General features: G+C 35.8%; 1 protein-coding gene across 3 annotated transcripts in view; it reads right to left on the bottom strand.

The window, feature by feature from the left end:
• LOC125213442 overlaps positions 1 to 24290 on the bottom strand; it is a 45511-nt gene that overhangs the window by 19261 nt on the left and 1960 nt on the right. For 2 of the 3 annotated variants that reach the window (XM_048113999.1, XM_048113997.1), the window contains exons 2-34: positions 23375 to 23478; positions 22087 to 22221; positions 21955 to 22005; positions 21362 to 21456; positions 21121 to 21238; positions 19659 to 19760; positions 19392 to 19580; positions 19147 to 19307; positions 18317 to 18487; positions 17776 to 17868; positions 17371 to 17686; positions 17177 to 17281; positions 16996 to 17091; positions 15489 to 15556; positions 14191 to 14311; positions 13906 to 14112; positions 13601 to 13804; positions 13114 to 13223; positions 12100 to 12196; positions 11888 to 11986; positions 11155 to 11310; positions 10990 to 11064; positions 10434 to 10904; positions 9302 to 9649; positions 9088 to 9219; positions 8430 to 8543; positions 8148 to 8332; positions 7938 to 8046; positions 6509 to 6652; positions 6081 to 6371; positions 4506 to 5426; positions 1192 to 1292; positions 21 to 310 (exon numbers count right to left, since the gene is read on the bottom strand). In XM_048113999.1, coding sequence (XP_047969956.1) covers positions 21 to 310; positions 1192 to 1292; positions 4506 to 5426; positions 6081 to 6371; positions 6509 to 6652; positions 7938 to 8046; positions 8148 to 8332; positions 8430 to 8543; positions 9088 to 9219; positions 9302 to 9649; positions 10434 to 10904; positions 10990 to 11064; positions 11155 to 11310; positions 11888 to 11986; positions 12100 to 12196; positions 13114 to 13223; positions 13601 to 13804; positions 13906 to 14112; positions 14191 to 14311; positions 15489 to 15556; positions 16996 to 17091; positions 17177 to 17281; positions 17371 to 17686; positions 17776 to 17868; positions 18317 to 18487; positions 19147 to 19307; positions 19392 to 19580; positions 19659 to 19760; positions 21121 to 21238; positions 21362 to 21456; positions 21955 to 22005; positions 22087 to 22221; positions 23375 to 23478 — 5979 coding nt within the window. The remainder of the gene's footprint in view (positions 1 to 20; positions 311 to 1191; positions 1293 to 4505; positions 5427 to 6080; positions 6372 to 6508; positions 6653 to 7937; positions 8047 to 8147; positions 8333 to 8429; positions 8544 to 9087; positions 9220 to 9301; positions 9650 to 10433; positions 10905 to 10989; positions 11065 to 11154; positions 11311 to 11887; positions 11987 to 12099; positions 12197 to 13113; positions 13224 to 13600; positions 13805 to 13905; positions 14113 to 14190; positions 14312 to 15488; positions 15557 to 16995; positions 17092 to 17176; positions 17282 to 17370; positions 17687 to 17775; positions 17869 to 18316; positions 18488 to 19146; positions 19308 to 19391; positions 19581 to 19658; positions 19761 to 21120; positions 21239 to 21361; positions 21457 to 21954; positions 22006 to 22086; positions 22222 to 23374; positions 23479 to 24290) is intronic. The other variant, XM_048113998.1, reaches the window with a different exon arrangement.

Raw genomic sequence — 24290 nt, 5'->3', positions numbered from 1 at the left:
CATTCATACAATAAACTTACTTTTTATGGTTCCAATTTTGTCAAATTCTGAACATAAAACAGTTGATTTCTTTGACGTGGTTCTTAAAAATGACAAGATATCCTCTTCAACAGCCAAAAACAATCTCAAGATGGTGAATGAAAAATTCATGAATATGTCTGAAACCACCAACTTTACGTTTGTTTTTCCAGAAGCATTAGTGAATTTTACAGATGCATCAAAAGGCTCCAAAATCTTCACTCCATTGCTCTCCAAGGTTAAACCAAGAATTTCTGCATTCATTTCTATTGTATTTCCATTTGAAATAAGCCTGCACAAGCATGGAGTAAAACATTTTCCATTATTACATTTGATGACGACTATGGTTAAGGACATTACAGATGCACCTAGTCATACTAATCTTGCTAACACATTACCAAAATAAACAACTTTTCAATGGTGTATATGTTATCCGCTAATCCTGGTGAATTTTCTTGTGTCAATTCATAGATAGTTAGTGCACAATAGATGTGAAAGAAGCCATCTTGTATAGGATGCACATAAAAATCCTCCAATAAACTTATCTTGTCAAATTTAGCCAAAATTCAAATATCCTTCAACAAGAAGTTGAATAAAGAGCTATTTTACCTCTTCCAGAGCTTTAATAGCATTTATTCTGATCAACAGATTCAACACGTTAAATCCCTTGTCCAATTTTATCAGTTGACTTTCATTATCACTATAGGTATAAAGTTGCTATAAAAATGTCAAGGGGTGGAACCAGTTGATGAAGTCAAGAGAAATCTATTGGTTAAATGACAGACCAACCAATTTCGATTAATAAAACTTAAAAAATCGAAAGAACAAGAAATCAGGTAAAACTCCCTCCTAGCATTAAGCGGCAGTTGTTCCTTAGTAATCCCACTATGCCCTACCCATGATTGTACTAGGCTATTAATAGTCAGCTGTCAGAAACAGCCCACGAGCCCTAATCTCACACAAGCATCAAATACTCACAATTGTTCACCCCTGAGATGCCTCAGCACACCACTGGTACACTCAAAGGGATGGTTTGCAAAAAATCGTGCTAACAAATACTCAGGCTCAAAGGAATATGCTAGAGTGGAATCTACTCAAGCAAAAATGGATACTTGTAACTAAATATCTTATAAAAAATGGATTCAAGAAAGTCAACAGACTATGGAACGTCACCTGCAGGATGCGTCCATCTGTGCATGCAAAAGCTTGTTAGAGAGGATCTGTTCCTCTGCATTTCTTGATTTACTGTAGAAGGTGAGCTCAGGACCAATAGCCTGAAATAAACATTGTACCATCAAATCTTAAAAAGCATCATACACGTGTCCATGCATTCTTAATGACCTCCCAAACGTGTAAATTCAAGATATAGATAGTACATAGATGCAGAGAAAATAACAATTCTATGCACTACCTATTATTAAATTCATATACCAACATACAACATTGCAACTGAAAGAAAAATTCAAAATATCTTCTTAGTTCCCTTTGGCAACATCTAAGAGAATGTTTTACTAAATATAGCTTATTTTGAAAAATACCACTTTTTTGCTACTCCCATCATTTTCAGAAGCATGCAAGAAATATTTTTCAAAGCAAATTTTTCTACACCTTCAATCTAATCTAATAATGTGATGCAGCCAAATCTTCTATTTTGAGGTGAAACGCCTTGGATAAAGGTCTTCATATCAACAATGGGAACTCATTAGTATTACATAAATTTATTTATTTCAAGGGAAATTATTAGTAGTTACTCCCTCCGTCCAAGTATGAACCTATTTCCTTATTAGTCAATCCTGAAAAGTATGAACTTTCTAATTTTGGAATAGTTAAACAACACATTACCCCTACACATCATTTTATTTATAACTTATACCATTCCACTACACTACTAATGATGTGGAGCCCACTCTCTACTAACACTACTTACACTATCATTTATATCTCTCTCTCTTACTTTACCAATTATTATACTTAAAACCCATGTCGAACCAAATGTTCATACTTTTCATGGACGAAGTGAGTACTACTTTTGAATGCATCTTGAAGCCTCATCCAAAGATGAAAGTGACACCAATTATACAACCCTTGTTTCATTCTGAATAAACAAATAATAACATATTTTATTTTGGGACTTCCAAAAGAAAATCATATTTACATACTCAGCACGGTAAATTGTTGTAAATATCAGTTGTAATTCGACATATTCAAAGATTCAAATGGATATGTAGTATGTACACACAATATATCATAAATAAATAAATAAAAAATATGTTAAGAATCTATACAAATAACTACTCAAAATATAATGAAAGTTACAGAAGACCATGTTCTTATGATAGATCTATTCTCTTGCGTATCATGTGTGGGGTTTAGAGTGTTGAAGGAGCTAGGGATTTTCAGTCTGGTTTGACACTTAAGCGACCCGGCCTACTATACATCGATGGAAAGGTTAGATTTTACCACCTCTATCTACCCAGCTAGTCCTATTTGATCTAAAAAAACCAAACTGATCTGAGCAGAGTGTCAGAAAAATGGGGATGGATTGTTTGGAGAATAATGTCCATTATCATTGTTGGTAAGTGTTTTTTTTTAAGAGGATTAATAATGGTTCCCCATTTACCGCGCGGCCATGGTAACTCGAACCCTTGACTAATTGGTTGGAGGGAAAACGTCTTACCAACGAAGACACACTTCATTGCCATTGTTGTTGGTAAGTTTGGATGCAAAGGAAATACGAGACTTTTAGATGTGGAAAATCATATGGTCGTGTTTGGGGCAGATTCAGGCAAGTAGACAAGTCGACTTCAGATACCGGAGCTTCAAGGAATTTTCGGTTAATGATGTTATTAGAATTTGGAGCCCAATGTTTTAGACTAGATTTCTTCTGTTGTGACTTTTGGGGGGGGGGGGGTGTTTACTGTTAAGAATATTAGTAGTGTTAAGAAAATTAGTATCCCACATCGGTGGTGTGACATAGTCCTTGTACTATATATATGTGGCATATGTTGAATAATGAATACACCAACACCTACTACTCTTCTCTCCTATGTCTACTTATAATTAATTGTTCTACATGGTATCAGAGCGGATTTGAATCCGTCTCTAGAAAATTAGGGTTTCCAAAATAAAAAGAAACTAGGGTTTCTGCCGCTGCCCACTCTACTATCCCCACTCTGCTCTTCCGTTGCTGCTCTACTCTACCCGAAATTATGTTTTGTTCTGCTCTACCGCGCTACTCTGCCCAAACTAGGGTTTACGGTGTTGCTGCTCTACTCTGCCCATCTACTACTCTGCCCAAATTTAGGGAAGAGCAACTGTGCAATTAGGCAGAGTATACATTTGTCACTTCTACCATACATCTGCTACTACTGCTACAGCTGCTACTACTACCCTACATCTGCTACTTCTGCTACAGTTGTTACTACTACCCTGTAGCTGCTATTCTGCTATGCTACTACTCTGCCCTGTAGCTACTATTCTGCTATGCTACTACTCTGCCCTGTAGCTCTACTTCTGCTAGAGGCCCTGCAGTTGCGACTTCTGCTATAGTTTAGGGTTTAGGGGGAGTGTTAAGAATATTAGTATCCCACATTGGTGGTGTGACATAGTGTAGCTTAGTCTTTTTACTTTCTCTTTATCTCTCCTACTTTTTTCTCTCTCCTATTTTATTTTACTTTCATTTAATCTATTCAACGCAGTTTCTTAATCTCTGTGCCCAAAAGTTTTGTACCAACTTAGTTGGGACGGAGGGAGTACTATATATATGTGGCCTATGTTGAGTAATGAACTACACCAACACCAACTCCTCTTCTCTACTATGTCTATATACTTCTCCACATATATCTATAATATATTGTTCTACATTTACATTGAGTTATAGGAGACTGAAAAAAATAATCCAACCTAATCCACCATTTACTTAGATGGACTTTGATGGATTGATTAATTTAGGGCTTATTCGACCATCTTGTCCATCAAATACTCACATCTTATGATTTACCATCTATCCTAATACTCAAAGTAAACATCCCCTTAGACAATATATTGTGACAATTTTTACCGAATGAACTCTACAATTTTTTAAACAATTTGAATCTGGTGATAGGAACACAAAAACTATGAGTGTAGTATACTTAGACGTATGAGCAAATGATCACAACGGCGACGACAGCGACGTTGCGATCTCACATTTAAAATGCTAACTTTTGAAACACAATTACCCAATGGAATATTAAATATTAATTATATATTGACAATTGCATCTGGTGCCAAGACCTTTTTATTCTCTGTTCTTGGGACAGAGGCCTAACGGAAGTAGCAAATATTTTGCTTAATATCCACTCCATATCCCCCGTGGAGACTATTTCTAATGCACCAAATTCAAGATATGCCACTGCATCTTGGCTAAACATAAAAGTGCTCTCATTTAATAAAAAATCATGCTCAATAAAATGTGAAACCAAATGTGCGTTTATCTAGCATTGTACCTGCAATTCAAAAACCAATTCTGAGGGTCGGGCAGAAACAGTATTTTGTGATACTGGAGTAACATGGCTTCCACCTGAAGAATGATGAGTAGGGCTTGCATTTTCCCCCTCCAAAAAAACATTATCCACCTCACTAGCTGAATAGCTGCTGTTTGCTCCAAGAAAAACACATGAATCTAAGTACGTTCCAATCTGGAGCAGTGGGATAAGAGAAATATCAGATGCAACTGAGCCATAGAATTTAGATAGAAAAACAGACGGGGATCTCATTAAGATGTAGTGATGAAGTACCTTGATTGTAACATTCCGAAATTGTAGTCTCTTTCCATTCCCCACATAAACTAAAGGTTCTATACTCGGACCTGAAATATCTAATCCATGTCGATCCTTCAAATACAATACCCCACCTCCTCCATCATATGTGAAAAGGTCCAATCTATCATCATCAGCAACCAAAGGCTTCTTCGGAGAAATAGAGAATTCATCGGAGGGTTGATGAAAAAGTGGCTGGTCAATTATGAGTGCATGCACAGAAGGTGAAAGGTTTGCATTATCATCATATAACACTTCCCCACGAACAGTCGGGACAAAAAACTCAGCAATGTCAAGCAAAAAGTCAAGTGCAACAAGCAACTGAGGCCTCTGGATGCATAAAGAAACAAATGTGGACTTCTCATAGAATCTGGCATCGAGAATTAGAATAGCTGGAGTGTACTTTCTTGCACCTTCCACCAAAGAATTGCTGTTATTGAGCATAGTTGCTGTAGGATTGTATTCACCAACATTAGGCTTCCCAACGGCCAACCTGAGCTCCTTTTCTGTTCCTTCACGATCATCAACAACAATCAAATCCTTAAGTGTGGTTGACAGAAAGCCTTCCCCAACTGTATTAGATTTATACAGAAGCCATACTCCACGTATCTGAGATACAAAATCTTGTTATACTGCAGAAACTAGAAACCCATAGAATGGAAAGTAACAATACAAGGGAGGTGACCAGACAAACACTAGGAAATATATTCAATGAAGAAAGTACTTGAATAATGATTAGACTACATAACAAAAAAGTAATACTATTATACTAGTAATTAAATAGCATTCAATATAATGCAAGGTTTGCTGAGGCTCGTGATCACTACATTCAGTAACTTCTGGAGAGAACTTGGGTTAGTCAGAATATCAAATTGGCCAAAATGTGTATTCCAACAAAAGTCAATATATAGGAATTATTCATTAAAGAATGAAAAAATCGAAATGCTTCAAATTTATGCAGTTAAACAACAAAGAATCTTGACAATATTTACAGAGACAAATCTGCTGTGTAAGATCTAATAACTATAACTGTAATCCAAGAAGTGATTCTCGAGACATTCTAAGGGTTGGTAGCACATGTTTTCACACATATGGCATAACGTTGTTATACTATCCAGAATCCCAGAATGAGGTGAAATGGTCATTGTTGGCAATTGAAACTAAAAATAAAATACTAACTATCCCACATCGGTTAAAGAGAACTGAAACCACAGTATAGGAACAACTGCCATCATATGGAAAGTTTAAAAGGCATCAATTTACCTGGAGTGTAGCAAGTGATGTATCCCTTGTAATGCCATAATGAAGACTAAGTTCAACCATGTCTATATGCAAAGAAACCTTAGTAGCAATCCATGATTCCTTGGGCTCTGATTTAGATTTTGCAGGATCTATACTTCGAGTTGCGCTGGATTCCCCCACTTCAATCAAAGGGGATGCAGTTTCGTTTTTAAGTGAAGGCACAAGATTTGGGGTCTCTGAAATATTAGATTGTGCACATTCGATGATAATTTCATATTCTTTGCTGGACAAAGCTGCTTTCAATTCTTCAATCTGAAATTTTTTTTAAGGCAGAAGCACAATGTCATTATACTAAATACAATGCAGCATCTCTAAACTGAGGTTTTTATACCCAAAAGATCAGTACAGACAACAATCAACTAGTCAGGATTTGCAGTAATGAATGATACCGTAATAGTGACTTCTGTACTTGGAACTCTATGTAACAAGTCACGGAGAGTTCTCTGAATGACAAGAGAAACACCCTTAACATTTTGAATTATGCTTTCACCCAATACAGACCCAGAACCAACATTTAAGTTGATATCTTCAACCTGAAAAGGAGCACATTTCAGTAAGAAAATTGATCAAACAATGAAAGCAATGCAGCAAACAATAGAGTTGTTGACATGGAATTCCTCCTAACCAGGTTCAGCTATTGTTTTAGTGGTTAGACCAGCTGACATAGTTTGGATAAAAATATCTTTTTTAATAGACCAGCGGAAGAAAGTGGTAAATGATGCCAAGTATCACTTGCAGCAACCATACAAATTATTGCACCTTCATAGGTGCAGACCTGGCCCCAAAGAGAAGCTAAACAAGAATATCCTATGGCAAGAACCAGTGCTAAAACATCATTTCAATTCATTGCATATGGTCTTGTAAATCTCATGGATCCAAAGAATCCCAATAGATGTTCCTACTTCCTAGCCAACGTTTAATACAAATATGCTCCAAAACTAGATTGATCAATAAGGTGATCAAAATTTGAAATATCAACAATTTGCTATTGTTATTGGGAGCTTGTTGACCTGTATAATGGTTTCAAGACAGTCCAAATGTATTATTCATTACAGATACCTGTTTCTGTTGTCATACCTGAGATATCTAACTAACTACTGAGAGAACATAATGACACAACAAATATTTCAATAATAACAGAACAATTTATTAATAATGACAACAAGAGGAAGATGGGAGCAACAGAACAATCTACAACATGCTCCAGTGTCTACCGACTCTACCCAAACCTGATAGAGAGAAAATGTAAAATCTTTATCAATACTGATCAATGACACAACCTTAAACTTGATTATCCTGTATATCCCCTAGCAACTCTTCATAGTCCAAAAAATTTCTAATCAAATTATTCAAATCAACCATCATAATAGTAGAACTGTAGAACAATTACTTTCCATAACCCATAACCTCAACTGTAATTTAAAACCCAAGATTAGAAGAAACGGAGCAATAACTGACAAAGGAAGCATCCACCATGTGCCTAATTCCTTCAGCTCTCTTACAATAAATTTTGGCAGAAAGGGCAGCAAAACAAAAAAAAACAAAGCAAAAAGAAAAGAAAAGAAAAGCATAAAAGGAAGGATCCATAACTTTGGAATGACATACACAACACAAATTTCAGAGCAGAAAGTTATTCAGTAACCATTCTGTAACATTTATTACCAGTAGGCAACTTGCCCAAAGATATAGCTAAACTGAATCCTTTCTTGTTCTCCATCAGACAAAAATAAGAAAGCGAATCATTTTGGCAATCAAAAGTTTCCTACAAATAGTACTTTCTGTAGTACATAACAAGTACGAATCACAAAAGTATCTTACGAGAATTTGAAGAATGTCCACATGCACTGCTTTCATGTCGCTTCTATTCCCACCAAACCATCTAAACTTGTTCTGAACAGTGATTTGAACTACATCAAGTTTCAAATAGCTGCAAGCAAGGACATAAGATCATGCATGTAAATTATACAAAAAAATTTAAAAAAATTGTTAATGCAGATAATCAGTATTCATTGCAAATTTTACACTCACTCAGTGCTGTTTGTTCTCTTAGGCATTAAAATAATGGGCTTGTTAAGAGAAAGATCCAATTTAACTGCAGGTGATCCTTCAATATCACTTCCCGTAAGCCAGTTCTCAGAATTCGCCACTTGATCTTTTATCCAGACAACGTCCTTTGAATCAGCAGGAACAAGACCCATAAAGTAACTGACAACCTGTAGATCATTTTGTCCTCTAAAACTGAATAAATCTTTACAATGGTCTGGATTTCTAACCCAACTAAATGAAACAATAACTGAAAGACTAACACACCTCTTGGATAAACCGATTCAAATAGATAATTCGGACTTCAGAGAGCTGCCCGCGGAGGCTATAGTTATAGCCCTCGTAATCTTCATCATCAGTATGAAATGAACAAAATTCCAGCTGCAGATTGATGAAAAAAAGCTTTTGTATGTTGATGTATAACCATTGTGATAGATATAAGATTATGTTATATGCCAATTGTTGTAGAGAAGTAAAACTATTAAGAAGAAATAACAAAACAGAGAAGCTGGCTGTATCTATGTAATGTGTAAGGTTGAGAACCACAACAAATAACATATTAAAAGCCTCGACGAAGCGCAAATTATTGTTTTTCATGCACCAGTACATTACGGAGCACAAATTCTCTTTTTTTTTGTTGAAACTGGTGAGTTGTTCATGAGATATATTCAGATGGGATACAGATGGAGTAGCTCAAAATCAAAAGTAAAATAAAAAATGCGAATCAACAATGGCTTATATAACTGACAGAGAATACTGTCAAGCTCGACTAACACAAAAATTTATTAGCTGAGCCCCAAGTATTGTCACATTGACTTCAATAAAAGAATCCACGCGGTTAATATGCCTAAGCTTCGAAAAATCAAACTGAAAAAACATGCAAAGATATTAAAATGATAGAATAAAGTTAAGAAATCTGGGCTACCTCCACAAAAGAGCTACCACCAGGATTCCTCATGTCACAGGCCCAGAAATACATATGATTGCTCTGAAGACTATCATCACTTATCCTCAGATTCCCAAGGGATGCTTTTATACTAAAAGACGAAGGAAACACCTACCACATGGAAGAAAGTAATTTTAGATTCATCAAGCATAGATGTTATATTAGTATTCATATAAGAAGATGGCACAGAGACCTTGATATCAGTAAGAAAACTATCTTGAGACAAGGTAGCAAGTTTAGAGTCATTTTCCTTCATTAGAAAAATCTCAGCACGTGCCATATTCAGTAGTAAATAGAAAATCACTCTGGATTTCCCCTTCCCCAACAAAGATTCTAGAGGCTCTTCTGCTGGAGCAGACAGTGGCAGCTCATCATTTGAAATTACTTTCTGCGTAGAATGTGGAACAGCAGATGTTGAAGACACATCCTTATGGTCATTGGAGCTCTCCACTGAAGTGTTTATGGCATCTACGAAATCCATAATAGCTAAAATAGTGGGTCTACGACAGTAAAACGTCAGTGTGGAGAGAGTGACTGCAACCTGTACCCAGGGTATTCCAACTATCAAACAACAAAATACAATGAACACAAGCATCGAATGATAATAAATGATTTTTCCAACTTTCCATAGTATAAACTATAATCTTTAAACCATAAACCATGGGCTCATGCCACTAGTTCCAATGAGAATTCAAAATAAAGGTATGGACTGGCTATACGTTATCAGTCTTGCATGTTGCAACTTATATGAGGGTGCATCGCAGACATTCAAAGAATTAAAATAGCAGCATCTCATCATGGAGTGTGTTACTCTTACCCAATACGTAGTGAAATATTTTGTCATTTTCACCTGTTCCCTAAGATCAATGCCTAACATCCATTCAGCCCCTCTACCCCCATCTTGACCTAAAATGGATTGTAGTCATAAAAGCTTGACAAAAATGCTGATTATGTGAAGATGAAAAGGAAATCAGTTTTGAAGGTACGATCCAACTTTTTCTTAACTGTAAACTAGACCACATTTTAGAGAGACCTGCTGCTTCACATTAAATCTGTGGCTTTCAAACTAGTTGGAAACTCAAAATTGACTTCCCATATCTTTCTAAGTCCAAAGCAGTCATGCATAAGTAATTTTGCTGATGAATGTAAGAAAGATCTTCAACTTTCAAGAAAAGCTTTCTCACCTTTCCATAACCGTTTACAGAGACTAGATAGGAAGAATGGCTTTGAAACCCAGTCATAGCATAGAGCTCAAAATGTAATATGAATAAGAAGACATATATTGTGCAGGAATTGGAACAACCGAGCAATAATTACCAACTTACTTGTTTATCAACATTGGAATAAAGGGGTGAGTTCTGGTCAAAAATAACAATCTGAGCTTTGACAAAACTGTCCAGTGAATCAATTGCTCCCACGTCACCAGCTTCCATATGTGTTACACCAAGAGGCAGTAACCCTGCAACACGGCTGAAACATGGGGCCTCCAAGTCGAAGTTATCTGTGATTATTCCTGAACTATCATTTCCCGATGACAGCGGGCTACCAACTGAACTGTTAAGATCCTCAGATGCCTCATAAAACTCATCATCTCCCTCAAGTTGGCCAGGATCATTCCTTGATTGAGTTAGAATGTTAACATTATCTAATATGGAAGGTGCATCTGAGCTCCTGATGAATGATCTTGCTATGTAGCAAATCCGAGATGTCCCTTTGCAACAAAATGAGTCCTCTATTTCCAAAGCTTTAAGGACTGTGCCAATGAAAATATCGCTTGCTCTCACAGACAGTTCAACCTGCATCGCATTGATTCATGCAGATCAATGACAGCCCAGTAATGCAGGATAGAGAAAACAGAATAGATTTGAGTATAAGTCTTACTTGTCCACCAATTGCTCGTATCTCAAACAAACGCTTCTCTTCAGCAAGAAGCATCTTCAACAGACTTTGATCGTACTAATAAAGTTTAAGCAGGAGCTCAAATTCAGAGACATAGTAGATATGAGTCGTATGACATATCATTATTTCTCAGAAAAAACTACATACCTGGTCACTGTAACTAAAACTTATCTTCAACTCATCAAGTAAGCCAGTTAAAAAGAAATTCTCTATTGCTGATGAATCTGTTAAATCTTGGTTGCTGGTCTCAGAGCCTTCTGAGTCGGACAATGTTTCAATTAGACCACTTATAGGAGCACTAACCTGAACATACGATTGAGAAGTCCATGAGAAAATTTCAGCAGATAATCACATAATGAACATCACCAAAATATTGATTCAGCTCTGAGAAATCTAAGATAATCAGAAAACATGACATTATCCATATGGTAAAAAACATACTGTGACATGTATGTTCTTGCTCTTAAGAAGAGTACGCAATGGTTTGGAAACACAAATTAAACAGAAGCAATATTCAACTATTCCAATAACAGGACCATGGAGAAGTCTAAAGCTCTTTACTCACTCTATGGAGTTAGGGTTGTTTATCTTGGTAAAAATTTAGGCATCATGATTAATTTCTATGATCCAGCTCTACGGGGTCTGTTAGAATATGTCCATATAGTATAAATTGTAAAGCAGGCTAGTACTTTCCTAGTTCAGTTAGGACTCTTGTCTTGCGTCTACGTATATATTTTGATCAGTAGATATAGATAGAGAATTTTCCCCAACGTTTTGTTTCTACCTTTTATTTAACACTAGGGAGTACAACCCTGGCAAGAGACAGATGGATAAGGCACCCTTAGCATTTTAACAAAATAGAAGTGAGATAGAAGAGTACCGATGCACGATAAATTGCTCCTTGAAGATAGCTTTGCCAATTTTTCCTTGAGCTTTCAGAGTCGAAACGAAAAATCAGAGCACTTGTATCTTCTAAAACCTAGAGAAGTAAGATACGAATATGAAAACCAAAAAGAAAACCATAAATCACAAAGCTCCATCAAAGCATTTCTAACTTTAATATGATGTTGACATATTACCCCTTGGGACTACCTTGGAATAGGGGCGGTCAGCATCACAAACGGCCAATACATGTTCCACATTACCAAGAAGCTCAGCAGGAACTTGATATAAATGTTTTCCCCGTAAGCTAGAATGAGAAAATCACAGAATCAATCACCAATATAAATGTCAAATCACTTTGTATACTGTATACAGCCACAACGTCAGCAGGCATTACATGTTAACTGACATGCTAAAGATACAAATAGCTGATCACATTGATATGTATAACTTCAGATATTACAGTATTAACTCCAGATTTAGTCTGGGGCAGATGTTAAACATTAAAGCGTCATCCAGGAATTTAGTATGTATCATTGGTGTAGTCCTCTTCTCATTTCCACAACATTCATTAAATTTTTTTTTTTCATAAATCAGATGAAGATGTTTTCATATGTAAACCTCTTATCCGCCCACCATAAAAAAAAATTGTGTTAAATTACTTCGGCAAATAAACTAGAAAGTCCAAGGTGGAGACATAAAATTTTAAAATAAATTTCCTATGAGGTTAACCAAAAAACACATTCTCCGAAAGCTATTTTTAGTTTTTGCTTCCTATAATGGGGCACTTCCTCTCTGTGACTTTGCTTCAATGTAATTACTAAAGTTGGCCAACCTAACAGAGGGTCGCAAATGCACACTCCATAGAGAGATTATTAAAGAATGAAGAATCAAGGGAACTAATTTAAAAGGGAAATATTAAGGCAGAATCCGGAGACCAATTCAGCAGGGAAAACATCAAGAGATAGACATACTTTTTCTTAATAGTAGGCTAGCTTTTCTCTTTACTAATTTCATGCATATATATAACTAAGACACCTTTATGCATAACAAGAGGACTATAAACTGAATCATCTTGGCTAAGGAACATGATTATTAATCTTGAGTCTTGACAGCTTAAAGGAGCAAGAATATGACTTATTCTTGACCTATAAACTATATGATGTATATATTTTATCAGCAAACAAAATCAGAAAAATTATTGTAATCTGACCATGTCCAAACCTGAAGTATTGTTCATAATTTCTTGACTCGGGAGTTTCTAGCATATAAAGAGATGGCCCAACTATACAAAAATATCTGCGCTGCCAAACAGCTTCTCTACCTCCAACACCCTGAAAAAAAAGAGCTTGAATGAGGAAAAAGTGAATGATAACAATAGTACTCCCTCCGTCCCACCGCAAGTGATTGATTTTCATTTTTGTTGTCCCACTACAAGTGATTGATTTCCATGTTTAGCTAAAATCAAAACATCTAATTACCCTTACTTTTACTCTCTCTCATACTTTACTCTCTCTTTATCACTCCTACTTGATCCTCCCTCCTACTTTATTCTTTCCACTTAACTCAATAACTATCATTTTTCTTGAATCCCATGCTGAAAAGAAATCAATCACATGCGGTGAGAAGGAGGGAGTACAAATTGCAATGCTAGATTCATGTAGAAGCTAAAAAAAGAGAGGCATTTGGACAAAAAGGAAACAGAATAAACCTTTCGCGCAAGATGATAATGCCAGCCCACATAATCAGCTTCGTCCCATGGACGCACTAGAGCTGAATGATCTGCATCCTCCCCTTGAAAGATCTTGGCCACTTGCATTAGACGATGATAGCGTGATGGAGAAAAGTGAAACCCAATGGAGGGAAGTCTCATAGCAAGTCGCGTTGATGGAAGGGATGCAACTTGTGATCTAATCTGGAAAGTCAAAATGAAGATGCAATGACATGAACATTTGCCAATTCACTCAATTGCATGAACACTTCAAATTGATTGACACGTAGTTATAACTTTTTCACCTGCTGAAGCTTTAAAAATACTCCACACTTATCGATAACTGGTAGGAAACTGATAAAGCTATCCTTAGATAAAACATCAGTTCTATTTGGCATAGATATGCTCCAGCTATAGTCACCATCAACAAGGAAAGCTGATACATCTCTCAAGACCAAATTGAATTGTGTATACATGTTCATCTCTTCAGGTGAAGCATATTCAGCATCATCCTGAACGTAGAGCTCTCAAGGTAAACAAATTGAACTTCAAGAGTTAGTCAAACCAAACTCAAGGCTTGAGAAACTAACCTGAGAACGAATCACTAACTTTCCCAGATCAATCAGGAGCTTTGTAGGGTGGACACTATCAGGATAGAAGTCAGTAGGAATAGTAATCTTGGGTGCTGCAATATCTAAATCCAATTGAAACCTGAAAAAAAACCAAGATTATAAATTAGCCATAATAAAAGGTAAAACAACTTAAGAATATACTACAATCATTCAATAATTTCATCAGCTTGAAATATTTATGAGGTACCCACTAAACACGCCAAGATTTGGCATCTATATTTCACTGAAAACCATTAAGATGTTACTCATATTGGCCAACATTGTGTACATCATTGTTGGCATTCTATTTTTAATTAGATTACTAATCCAAATTGCTGACGTGACTTCCTCTATAAATGGGCGAGGGCAAGAAAAAAAGTCTTGCAGGTAGAATTTATCTTTCTAACTTTTAACATCAAATCTTATTATTCACAAACGATAGCTCAAATTCAATTTAAGATTCATAAAGCCAAATAAGACGAAATGTTTGATGAATTTCATCACTTAGCAGAAATTCAAGCCATAGTTATCTATCACATTCCTCAATGTTTTAGAATATCATATGATTTAGAAAAATATTGTTTCTAGAAAGCATCCCTCTTATTTTCTCAATGTCGACTGAATAACAACAGGTATCAGCATTTCCAATTCATGAATATTGGTGTGCAAAGGCTATTATCTCATAACTAAGAAGCAAGAATAGCTAGGGACCACATCAAAGCTTAAACCTCAGAACTCAAATGTCCCTCAAATATAGTTCTTCCAATTCCTCACCAAAATAATACTCCCTCCGTCCCAGAAAAATAGCACAATTTGGTATGGCCCAGGTTTTAGTGCACAATGGGTAAAGTAGGAGAGAGAGATAGGAAGAAAAAGTGATTGGAGTACTATTAGTGGAGAATGGGGCCACCTCAATAGAGAAAAAAAAAGTTCCCAAAAATTGAAGTGTCTATTTCTATGGGATGGACCAAAATGGCAAAAATAGTCTATTTTTTATGGGACGGAGGGTGTAGTACTCAAAAACCCTTATCAGATAATACTTCTCCAATGAAATATTTGCACCAACTAGACCCAATTGCTGATGTCAAGCACATAAGTATTGTCTGTCTCTGCAACAGCCAACTTAGAGTTGCATCCTTGGATTGACCCAAGTGATGTCCTCAAACATAAGGGCTAAATAAGTCCTGTGGCTTTCTAACATTCTAAGCTTTCACCATCATCAATCCCTACTTAATTGGAAATAGCTAGTTCTGTAGTTTTGAATGATTGCAAATAACCTGATGCGCTCTTTCAATGCCCTGTTCATTTGCTTGGTCGCTGTGCGTTTCACTTCATCAATGGTCATCTGCAAGGAAAATATGATAACATAAGAGATCAGAAAAAAAATTAGTACTATACATCTTTCAGATAAACTGCCCCAGATAGCAAGGGAAACATGCCAGTAAAAAATAATTGTAAAAGGTCATGCTAAGAACATTACAACTGCAGAGAAATAATAATAGGAAAACTTATCAAGGAATAATCCTACTGAAACAATGAAGTCCCTTTCAATTTGACATATATAATTGGTCAGGTTTGCTGATAAATTATTGATCATTTCATAACAAACAGAGAAGGTATTAGGTGTTGGGCATGAAAGCTAGATGACAAAACAAGTAACTAAACTTGCACAATTTTTCAGTAACCAATACCCAGCAAATAGTTAGATGTACAAGATTTGATGTTACAAATCAAAGCTGCATATACAACTTGAGAGAGAAGCAACACCTGTCTACTGGAACTATAAGAAACAAAAATAAGTCTCTGTTGGATACAGAGAAGGGTTCTCCATTAAGGAGTTCAAAATGTAAGCATTTCAGTAGCAGCCAATACTTTGAAATATCAACTTCAGTAAGCATAAAAACTGCCCATAGACATAAATATGATTTAAGTAGGTTGTTGGTTCAATATCTGATAATAATCATCAAGAACAAAATGTCATGATCTTAAATCACAAGCTAAATTATTCACTCAAATTTAATACATCAAGAACAGAGCTTCTGGAAGATCCAAACTACAGCAATGTCCTTGATAGCTATTAACATTGAATGACCTCAATAACAATCTTATGTGTGTGTTTGCCATGTGTACACAACGCATATATTATAATTTATAAGTAGTCAAAGTTAAAATAATCCAATGTCAACAACCGTAGATAGGCTGCCATTCACAATAGAGAAAAAAAATATTGAACCAATTTTTTGTTGAGGTGTGGCAAACCAGAAAATCTAATTACCTAATGCAGACACGGTAAGTAAAACAGGATGGGGAATCTGATTAATAAAAAAAATTAACATAATATCCATACTCAATATATAAAGTGGAAGGCAAGTAAACATCAGGAACTCAACAGTCTTTCAACGGTTCACAAACCTTTAGGTGAGAAGGAGCAAAATTTAAAAAGAAAAGTTAATAAAATACAATATTAATGCAAAAAAACAAAGTAACCAACGGAAAGACAAAATATCCAGCATCCTTCCTAACTTATTATTAGAGCACTAGAGTGAGAATATACTGGTATCAGCATGACCCTAAATTGTTAATCAACTCTTCCAGCCCTTTCCCATGGTGCATTGTGAATTTCAGAATTGCATGTGCAGTATAAGCACTTTACCAAGCACTCTAAAATATGGAAGTCCAAACTAGCACCAATCACAAGTTACTCAAACCCAAATGTCATGACTAAAGCAACCTCTAGCAGTGAAGAAAACCATGAGTACATAGCACGAAGGTCAAAGTACAAACCTGCACAGCAGAAGCAGTTTCCTGGACCAGAGTCTGACTCACAGTAGCACTACTTTGAAAAAAGTCAATGATTTGATTGATGGAGTCCTTCAAATACTGAACCAAACAAAAGTCAATCACAAAGTTACATATTGAGATGGTAATGATGATGATAGTTGATTAAAACGAACTGCCATCTTACAGTCACATAACACGGTGACGCTTTAGCAACCAGACTCCAGTCGAGATCTCCATCAAGAGGTTTATAGCTAAAGAGAGCAACCAGTGAATCTGACTCACTTTCACTCTGTAAAGTTGAATAAAATGGTTTGGACTTGCTAAACCAAGTGATACGTAAATATGTAGCACAAAAATACATCAAAAAAACCATCATACCTCAGCAAGAAGACCATTTGGGGAGAGTAATCTGTATGATCCTAATTTTACATCAACAACTTGCGTCTCTGGATACAGCTTTATGCAAGACTCAAGATTATCACAGGATAAGTCAGCAAGGCACTCCTCAGAGTCCATCAGCTTTGATGCATTATGTTTCATAAACAGCTTCAAGAACATATTTGGTCTCCGCTTGTCATGGATCAATAGTTGTTCCTCATCAGCTTCCCTGTATCCAATAATATCATTCAATCTCTTCCAATCTTCTCCAGTGAGAGCCCCTGGTTCATTTTCATCTTTAACAGGTTGATTGGTCCTGAAACAGTGGTAATTATGCATATGTAAATATGCTAAGCTTATGAAATACATAAAATAAAAATAACAGCAGATGGCAGACTTCTTTACCATCCAAATGACCACCATGATTTTTTTTCTTTTTGCTTTCTTAGAAAGAGTTCTGATTCAGTTGATTGCTCCACAAACTTATGGGCTAACATCCTGTTCAAAATCAAAGCAGTGATTACAAATAATGTATGTTGGAATCAGAAAGTGAATCCATTAAAGAGGAAAATCCTTCTAGATGCTGAGTACAGAAGCTATTTCAGATTTCAAAATAATTTTGCAAAGATTTTCAAATCCAGATGAAGACTAAGCAGTTCCATATTCTGCAGAGTAATTCTCGAGTCAAAGAAGCCCAATCATTTGTACATGTTGAAGTTCTACCACCAAAAATGGTAAAATCATATTTCTGATTCCAAACACTGGTACATCTAAATAAGTAGTCGCGTGAAGTAACCATTAACCAAGGTGTTTTAAAAGCTCCTAGGACACCCCCGCCCCCCAACTATGATTTGTCTAATCCTGGAAAGGAAACAAACATCATTGCTTCTATTATAGTACGAAACTCCAGCTTTCCAACAAAATAAATAGTAGCACAAATATATACCTCCACTGAATAATGACTTCAATATCAAGTTCCCTATCAAGTTCCTCTATCTCTTTGTTGTCATCAATCACAGTGCGTTCAAGATCTGATTTGAGTAATGCAGCATAGAGCGATATGTATTTCTTACGCAATCTAGCATATCGCAGGACTTGCTCCCATGGCAATTTTCCACTGCCAACAAAAAAAGGGACAGATAAGTTTTAACCAGTTCAAAACACAAGGGAAAATAAAACCCATCGCACCACCAAGCATGAGATATCATCAAAGAAGTGGAGTATATAACAGATTACAAGATCTATCCCTTGAAATATAGGACATCAGCTCTAAACCTCTTTACTCATGCTGGTAGGAGAAGAAATTTAAGTCGTTAATTCCACTAATTCTTTTGTTCGTTAACTAGGATAGTAGGAGTAAAAAAACTCCAGATTCTACACCATAATGGACAACTAGCACAAGAAAAAAAAAATTTGAAAAGATATATCACAACTTAATATATGTAGCACCTCTCAGTGTTCTCAAGTTGTGACTATATGCTTGGAATAAATTCAGGGTGTACCGCAAATTCCCAAGAAGATGTTTTGTTCAACATAAGCATGCAGATATCAAAATGATGATCAATATTCAATTCTAGTAACTCCAATCTATCACCCAATTCCAACCTCGCCATATTCAACAACTAAACATAGTAACTTGACACTTCCTGTCCAACTTCTTTCTAGCCAGGTAATGCTCGGAAACTGAAAAACACTACACAGTCACAACTAGACATCTCTAGTCGTACATTTAGAAAAAAAATCACAGCATCTGAATCATTTTAAAAGAGCCTGAACCTGGCTTTCTTCATTTGGTCTGAAGTTGCTTTGCAGGCGAACTTCCACCATGATCTTGGATCAGTTTTTATAGATACACGTGGACGATAATGAGCATATTTCAGTCTCTGATTGAAGGCTGTGAAATTATCAGCCAATTTCAACAAATCACGGTACCCATTCTGCCATTGAGTATAAACTAATTAGTTATGGGTGAAAGTGTGTTTATGTAGCTGAGTAGAGAGGCGAAAACTCCAATTACAAACCTTTGACAAGCAAAGGGTCACATCGTCAAGTTTCACATCAGCATTCTGCAGTGCTTGATCTTTCTTAGTGGAAGCATCAGAGCGGTCTTTTGAATACTTGGCACTTCCACTTACTGGTTGCAAAACATAAGAGTGCTTTTCCAGATCACTCGCTGCAGGTTTTCCATCCTTAGTCCCAAATTTGAAAATCTAGAACACGCATAGATTAGATAGGAATCATAAATAAAATAAATACAGTCAACAAGTATACAGCATATCATAAAATACCTGTTCCCACTCAGATGGTAGCAAATCCTCCCATGATTTTGCAATATACCATGGCCTGATATCAGCATCCAAATAAACAGCCATTCTTTCCAGTTTTACGGTCTAAAGTTACAAACAATGACGTATTAGTTGAAAAGGTGGAAATAGGGGAAACAAGCATAGCAGTTAGTCTGTTATCTTCTGAAAGACCTTTAATTCAGGTACCCTCTAATAGTACGTACTTTGATGGCCGTCTAACAAGCAGAAGCCTTGCATATGGATACACTTCAATTACAAAACAGTTCCATCAATATAGATATTTGAAGCACTGCTTTTTAACCAGATTACTGAGTTATTTATCATTCTAATTAACTATTTTAACCTAATTAACTGTTCTTTAAAAAATATAAGTAGAATAATAATTAACTCATTAATCTGATTAATTAGAATGAAAATTAACTCAATAATTTGGTCAAAATGTAGTTGACCAATAATTTTTTATGGAACTGTTAATTATGGACCAAAAACATAATATTTGAGACCAGAAGCTAACACATTTAATTTGTAGGACCAAAAAGTTTTTTTGGGCAAATGTAGAGGACCAATTTTGTGCTTTGGTCTTTTATTAATGATATGAAATCTACATTACAGAACAACTTGGAAGTCCACATTGCTACTTCGATATTCACTCTCCCTCATACATCCTATGGAGGTTCTTCAAATATTCTCCTAAGGCCTACACAGAATGCATGGAGTGTGATCCTCTATATTATCTGCTATTTTTCTTATACCATGATTCAAATCCAACAAATATAGACTTCTACATGAACTAGGCATCATGAGTTTGAATCTTATTTAATTCGTAGAAAGAGTCCTACTTTACATAGGAGTAGACAATCATCCGATCCGACTACTACACTAAATGTTAGTATATTCTATCATGATATAACAAATGTTCATAATTATGATTATGTCTAAGTATCCTCGCCAGCACTATAATTTATTGCAGCTGTTACTGTTGGTTTGCTGGAGGCATTCCATTACTGCTTCTAAATTGCTGGATTATTAAGTTAACTAAACCTTTTAGCACTCATGTCCAACAAAATACGTATATCAGACCTATGTATTTCTGCAATTATATCTAAAACGCTAATTAAAATTCATCAATCAAATCGACTACTTCTGCTATGAAATGAGCTTTATTCCCTCAATTTTCATCTATTCTTACTATTACCTTTGGTAACAAGCCATAATATATGAAACAGAACATATGGGAACTTTATATTTACAAAAGCAGTCAGATGTCAATGCACGTACTAAGATCACCAGCTCATCAGCAAAAAATGCATTTAAGATGAGTCTACCGCCAGATAATATCATCAAACCAAAACATAAGATCAAACCAAAACATAAGATCAAAGCCAAATAATTCAATGGAAAAAGTAAGCATGCTATGCTTAATTTGGACATTGGAGTATTTGACCTTCTGGATTCTCTCCAATGCACCTCCAGTTATAAAAGTCTCCTCCCCATTATCATTCACTGTGAACGCTGAGAGTTTATCTAAGGTCACGCCAGCTGCAAATGGATGCCCTGGGTTACTGGAAAAATTGTTGCATGAGTGCACAGTCAGAGATGATCAGATGATAGGAGAAGGAGAAGGAGGGTGAGAAACACTAGGGTGGGGGGGGGGGGGGGGGCTGAAGTATCCAACGCTTAATTACCTCTCAAGATCTTCATATCTGATGTGAATATTTGATATGGAAAGCTTTAGATTCCCGATAACCGTATTGATTAAAGATCCAAGCCAAGATTTATTCTTGGGTAAAGAACAAACAAAGAAAAAAAAAGGGTGGTCAAATTATGGTCTAAATACTTCAAGAAACGGACTCAGATAATTATACAGGTATTTTGAAACATGATCATCAGTGGTTGTGTCACAAGTCACAACGAAACATATACAATTCCCATGAATGAATATCTATCGTACAGTTTGAAAGGAAAACATGCAAGGACCAAATCGACTACAGGACCTAAAATATATACAGACATGATTCAAAAGCACTACTCTTCCCTTTTGAGGTTTAAGTGGTTGTTATTATCCAGTCTACAGATTACTATCATTAATAACTAATTTTACATAATTTATAAGCATATTTGTAGCTCATAAAAAGCGTAGATTGATATCCCTAATATTAATCTACAATCAATCAAATGGATCGCCTTGCTAGACCTAGAAAGCTCAAATACACAATATTATTATTTGTGCATGTGTACTTTGCATGAGTAGTTGAGTACTACTCTTGAAAGCCCATACCATTTCCATATTCAGCTGTTGTTGACTCTCCAGCAGCTTCTTTTCCAATTCCTGTTCATAAGTTATTATGATCCGTGATTAATAAATACTACCAAGAGATATGGAAACGAAGAATCAGAATGCAATTCTTACTCGTATACGACTCTTCTTAACTTCTTGGACAGCATCCTCACTAGATCCCTCAACCATGGTTGAAGGCTCGGCCAATAAAAAAATGCGATCTAGATAAACTAAAACTGGGTCTTGCCCAAGCCTGCTCCACGGAACCTATTCTTATAAGAGTAGAAGCATTAAAAATGAACAGGAAGGAACCTAGACCACAGAAAAAGACATACTGTATGAAGACATATACAAACTAGCTGATAAATTCACAAGTGTATTTACTCCAATACATGTTTCCTATGTGATTTAACAGGACGCAATCCTCATATCAAATACCTTGCACCAATATCAAGTATTCCAACAAGCCCCAAATAGAGCAAATGTCAGACTTTTCAGTGACCTCGGGATACAATCAATATACAAATTCCAAGAAAAGCAAACAACTCATTTAATGAGACCTATGAGGGGAGACAAAGTGATATGGTTGATCATGAGCTATGGAAATCTGATATAATGTTGGAAAAGCTCATAAGGGAACACCCTTCCCCTCCCTGTCTGATTGCAACCCCAACAATTGAAGGAAAGCTTGATAGACTCTAGCAATTATTATCATAGACTCCTAAGTGGATGTAGTAGTCAACCCATGACCCAGTCGATTTTCTTGTATACCTCACCATACTTATTAACTACATTTGGTCAACCTCCAGCACCGCTTACCTAAAAGTGTCCATTTTTTAGACAAGCATTACCAACACCCAATCCCCCATGTTTATAGTATAGAAATAACCTACATAGAGTAGTGAATCCATTTGAAGCAGAATATTCATATTCCATTTGGTTACTTGAGATTTAAAGGATTGAATTGATTCAGCTTGGGAATTTCACTGATTTCACGTCAGTTAGAAGAGAAGAGAGCGACAAGGTGAGAACGAAGCCACCGTTGCATAGACGTTAACATTATTATAACATAAAAGGTACCTTGTTATCATCTGAATAAAATCTGCAACTATTTTGGGGTTCCTTAAGAAAAAATGTGCAGGTATAGCATTCATGACTACAAAAGTGGAATCAACTTGCCACTAAAATAACACTTCAGTTTTGGCTACAATTGGTTCCGAAAAGGAGAATTTTGATGGCTTGTCCCAAAATATAATTCAAAACATATAAATGGTTGTGTAATTCCTAATGACAAACCAAGTGCAGTTTAAAAATGAAGTAAACCAAATAATCATCAATACATATAACATATCTAAATCGAACTAATGGGAGTAGAAGAATAACTTCTTCAGATAAGGAAAACCACAACTGTGACACAAACCTTAAGCTTCACTGATCCAAGAAACCCAGCCTTAACCTTCACTGGTAATTTTAACGCATTTAGTGCCTCTGGCTTCAGTTCCATATTGGTCAGTTCTACATCACCTGTTTAATATTTAAACTATTAAATACTAGTACTCAATATTCTTATATTCTAACACACCAAATGCAAGTTCTTTATTTCAAATAGAAATAAAAAAATTTAATTTCACAAATATGCACCATGAACAGGTAAGCATGAAATTTTTATTACACATTCATGGTAAACACTTAATACATCCAAATATACATTACACTCCATGTCTAACAGGATCATTCTCAAAGACACCCTTGTGACTCTTTGTGCTTGAAATTCACATTGCATACTTCAACGTCAACCTCTCGTCCTCTCCATAAATCCTCTTATTACTCCATAATATACTTAAATATCCCTTTATTTACTTCTAGCCAAATGAATCAGCATAGCATCACCGTGTCAAACTATCCTTCATGGTTGCCCTCTTTTGAAAATCGTAGCCCAGAATCAAAAGAACATTCTCCAACATGAAATTTTGGACCAATCACAAATGATCAAATTCCTTTGAAGCCCTCACCGTCAACTAGTAGGTGAATGAGCAACACATAAAATGTGATCCCGATCCCCTCCCCCAAACCAGATCAACCTCACCCTAACTAACTGTCCAATCAAATTACATACTGCATCAAGTTCTATGTCTCTAACATAACATAAGATATTAAAGTTCCAAGGTAATGGAATGTGAAAGAAGTTATGTTACAAGCAGCTAGGTGCGTGATGAAATGGATAAAAATGTTAAAATTGATTAGAATGTTACAATCTGATCCATAGAAAGGAAAAATGGATAAGAATGTTACTATAATGGATTTCTGTAGGGAATGCCAATAAAATGCACTAAGTG

The sequence above is a fragment of the Salvia hispanica genome, chromosome 3, assembly GCF_023119035.1.
Source record: "Salvia hispanica cultivar TCC Black 2014 chromosome 3, UniMelb_Shisp_WGS_1.0, whole genome shotgun sequence".
NCBI classification, from domain to species: domain Eukaryota; kingdom Viridiplantae; phylum Streptophyta; class Magnoliopsida; order Lamiales; family Lamiaceae; genus Salvia; species Salvia hispanica.
Note: the sequence above shows the minus strand (reverse complement) of the source record. Positions and strands in the feature narration are given on the sequence as shown.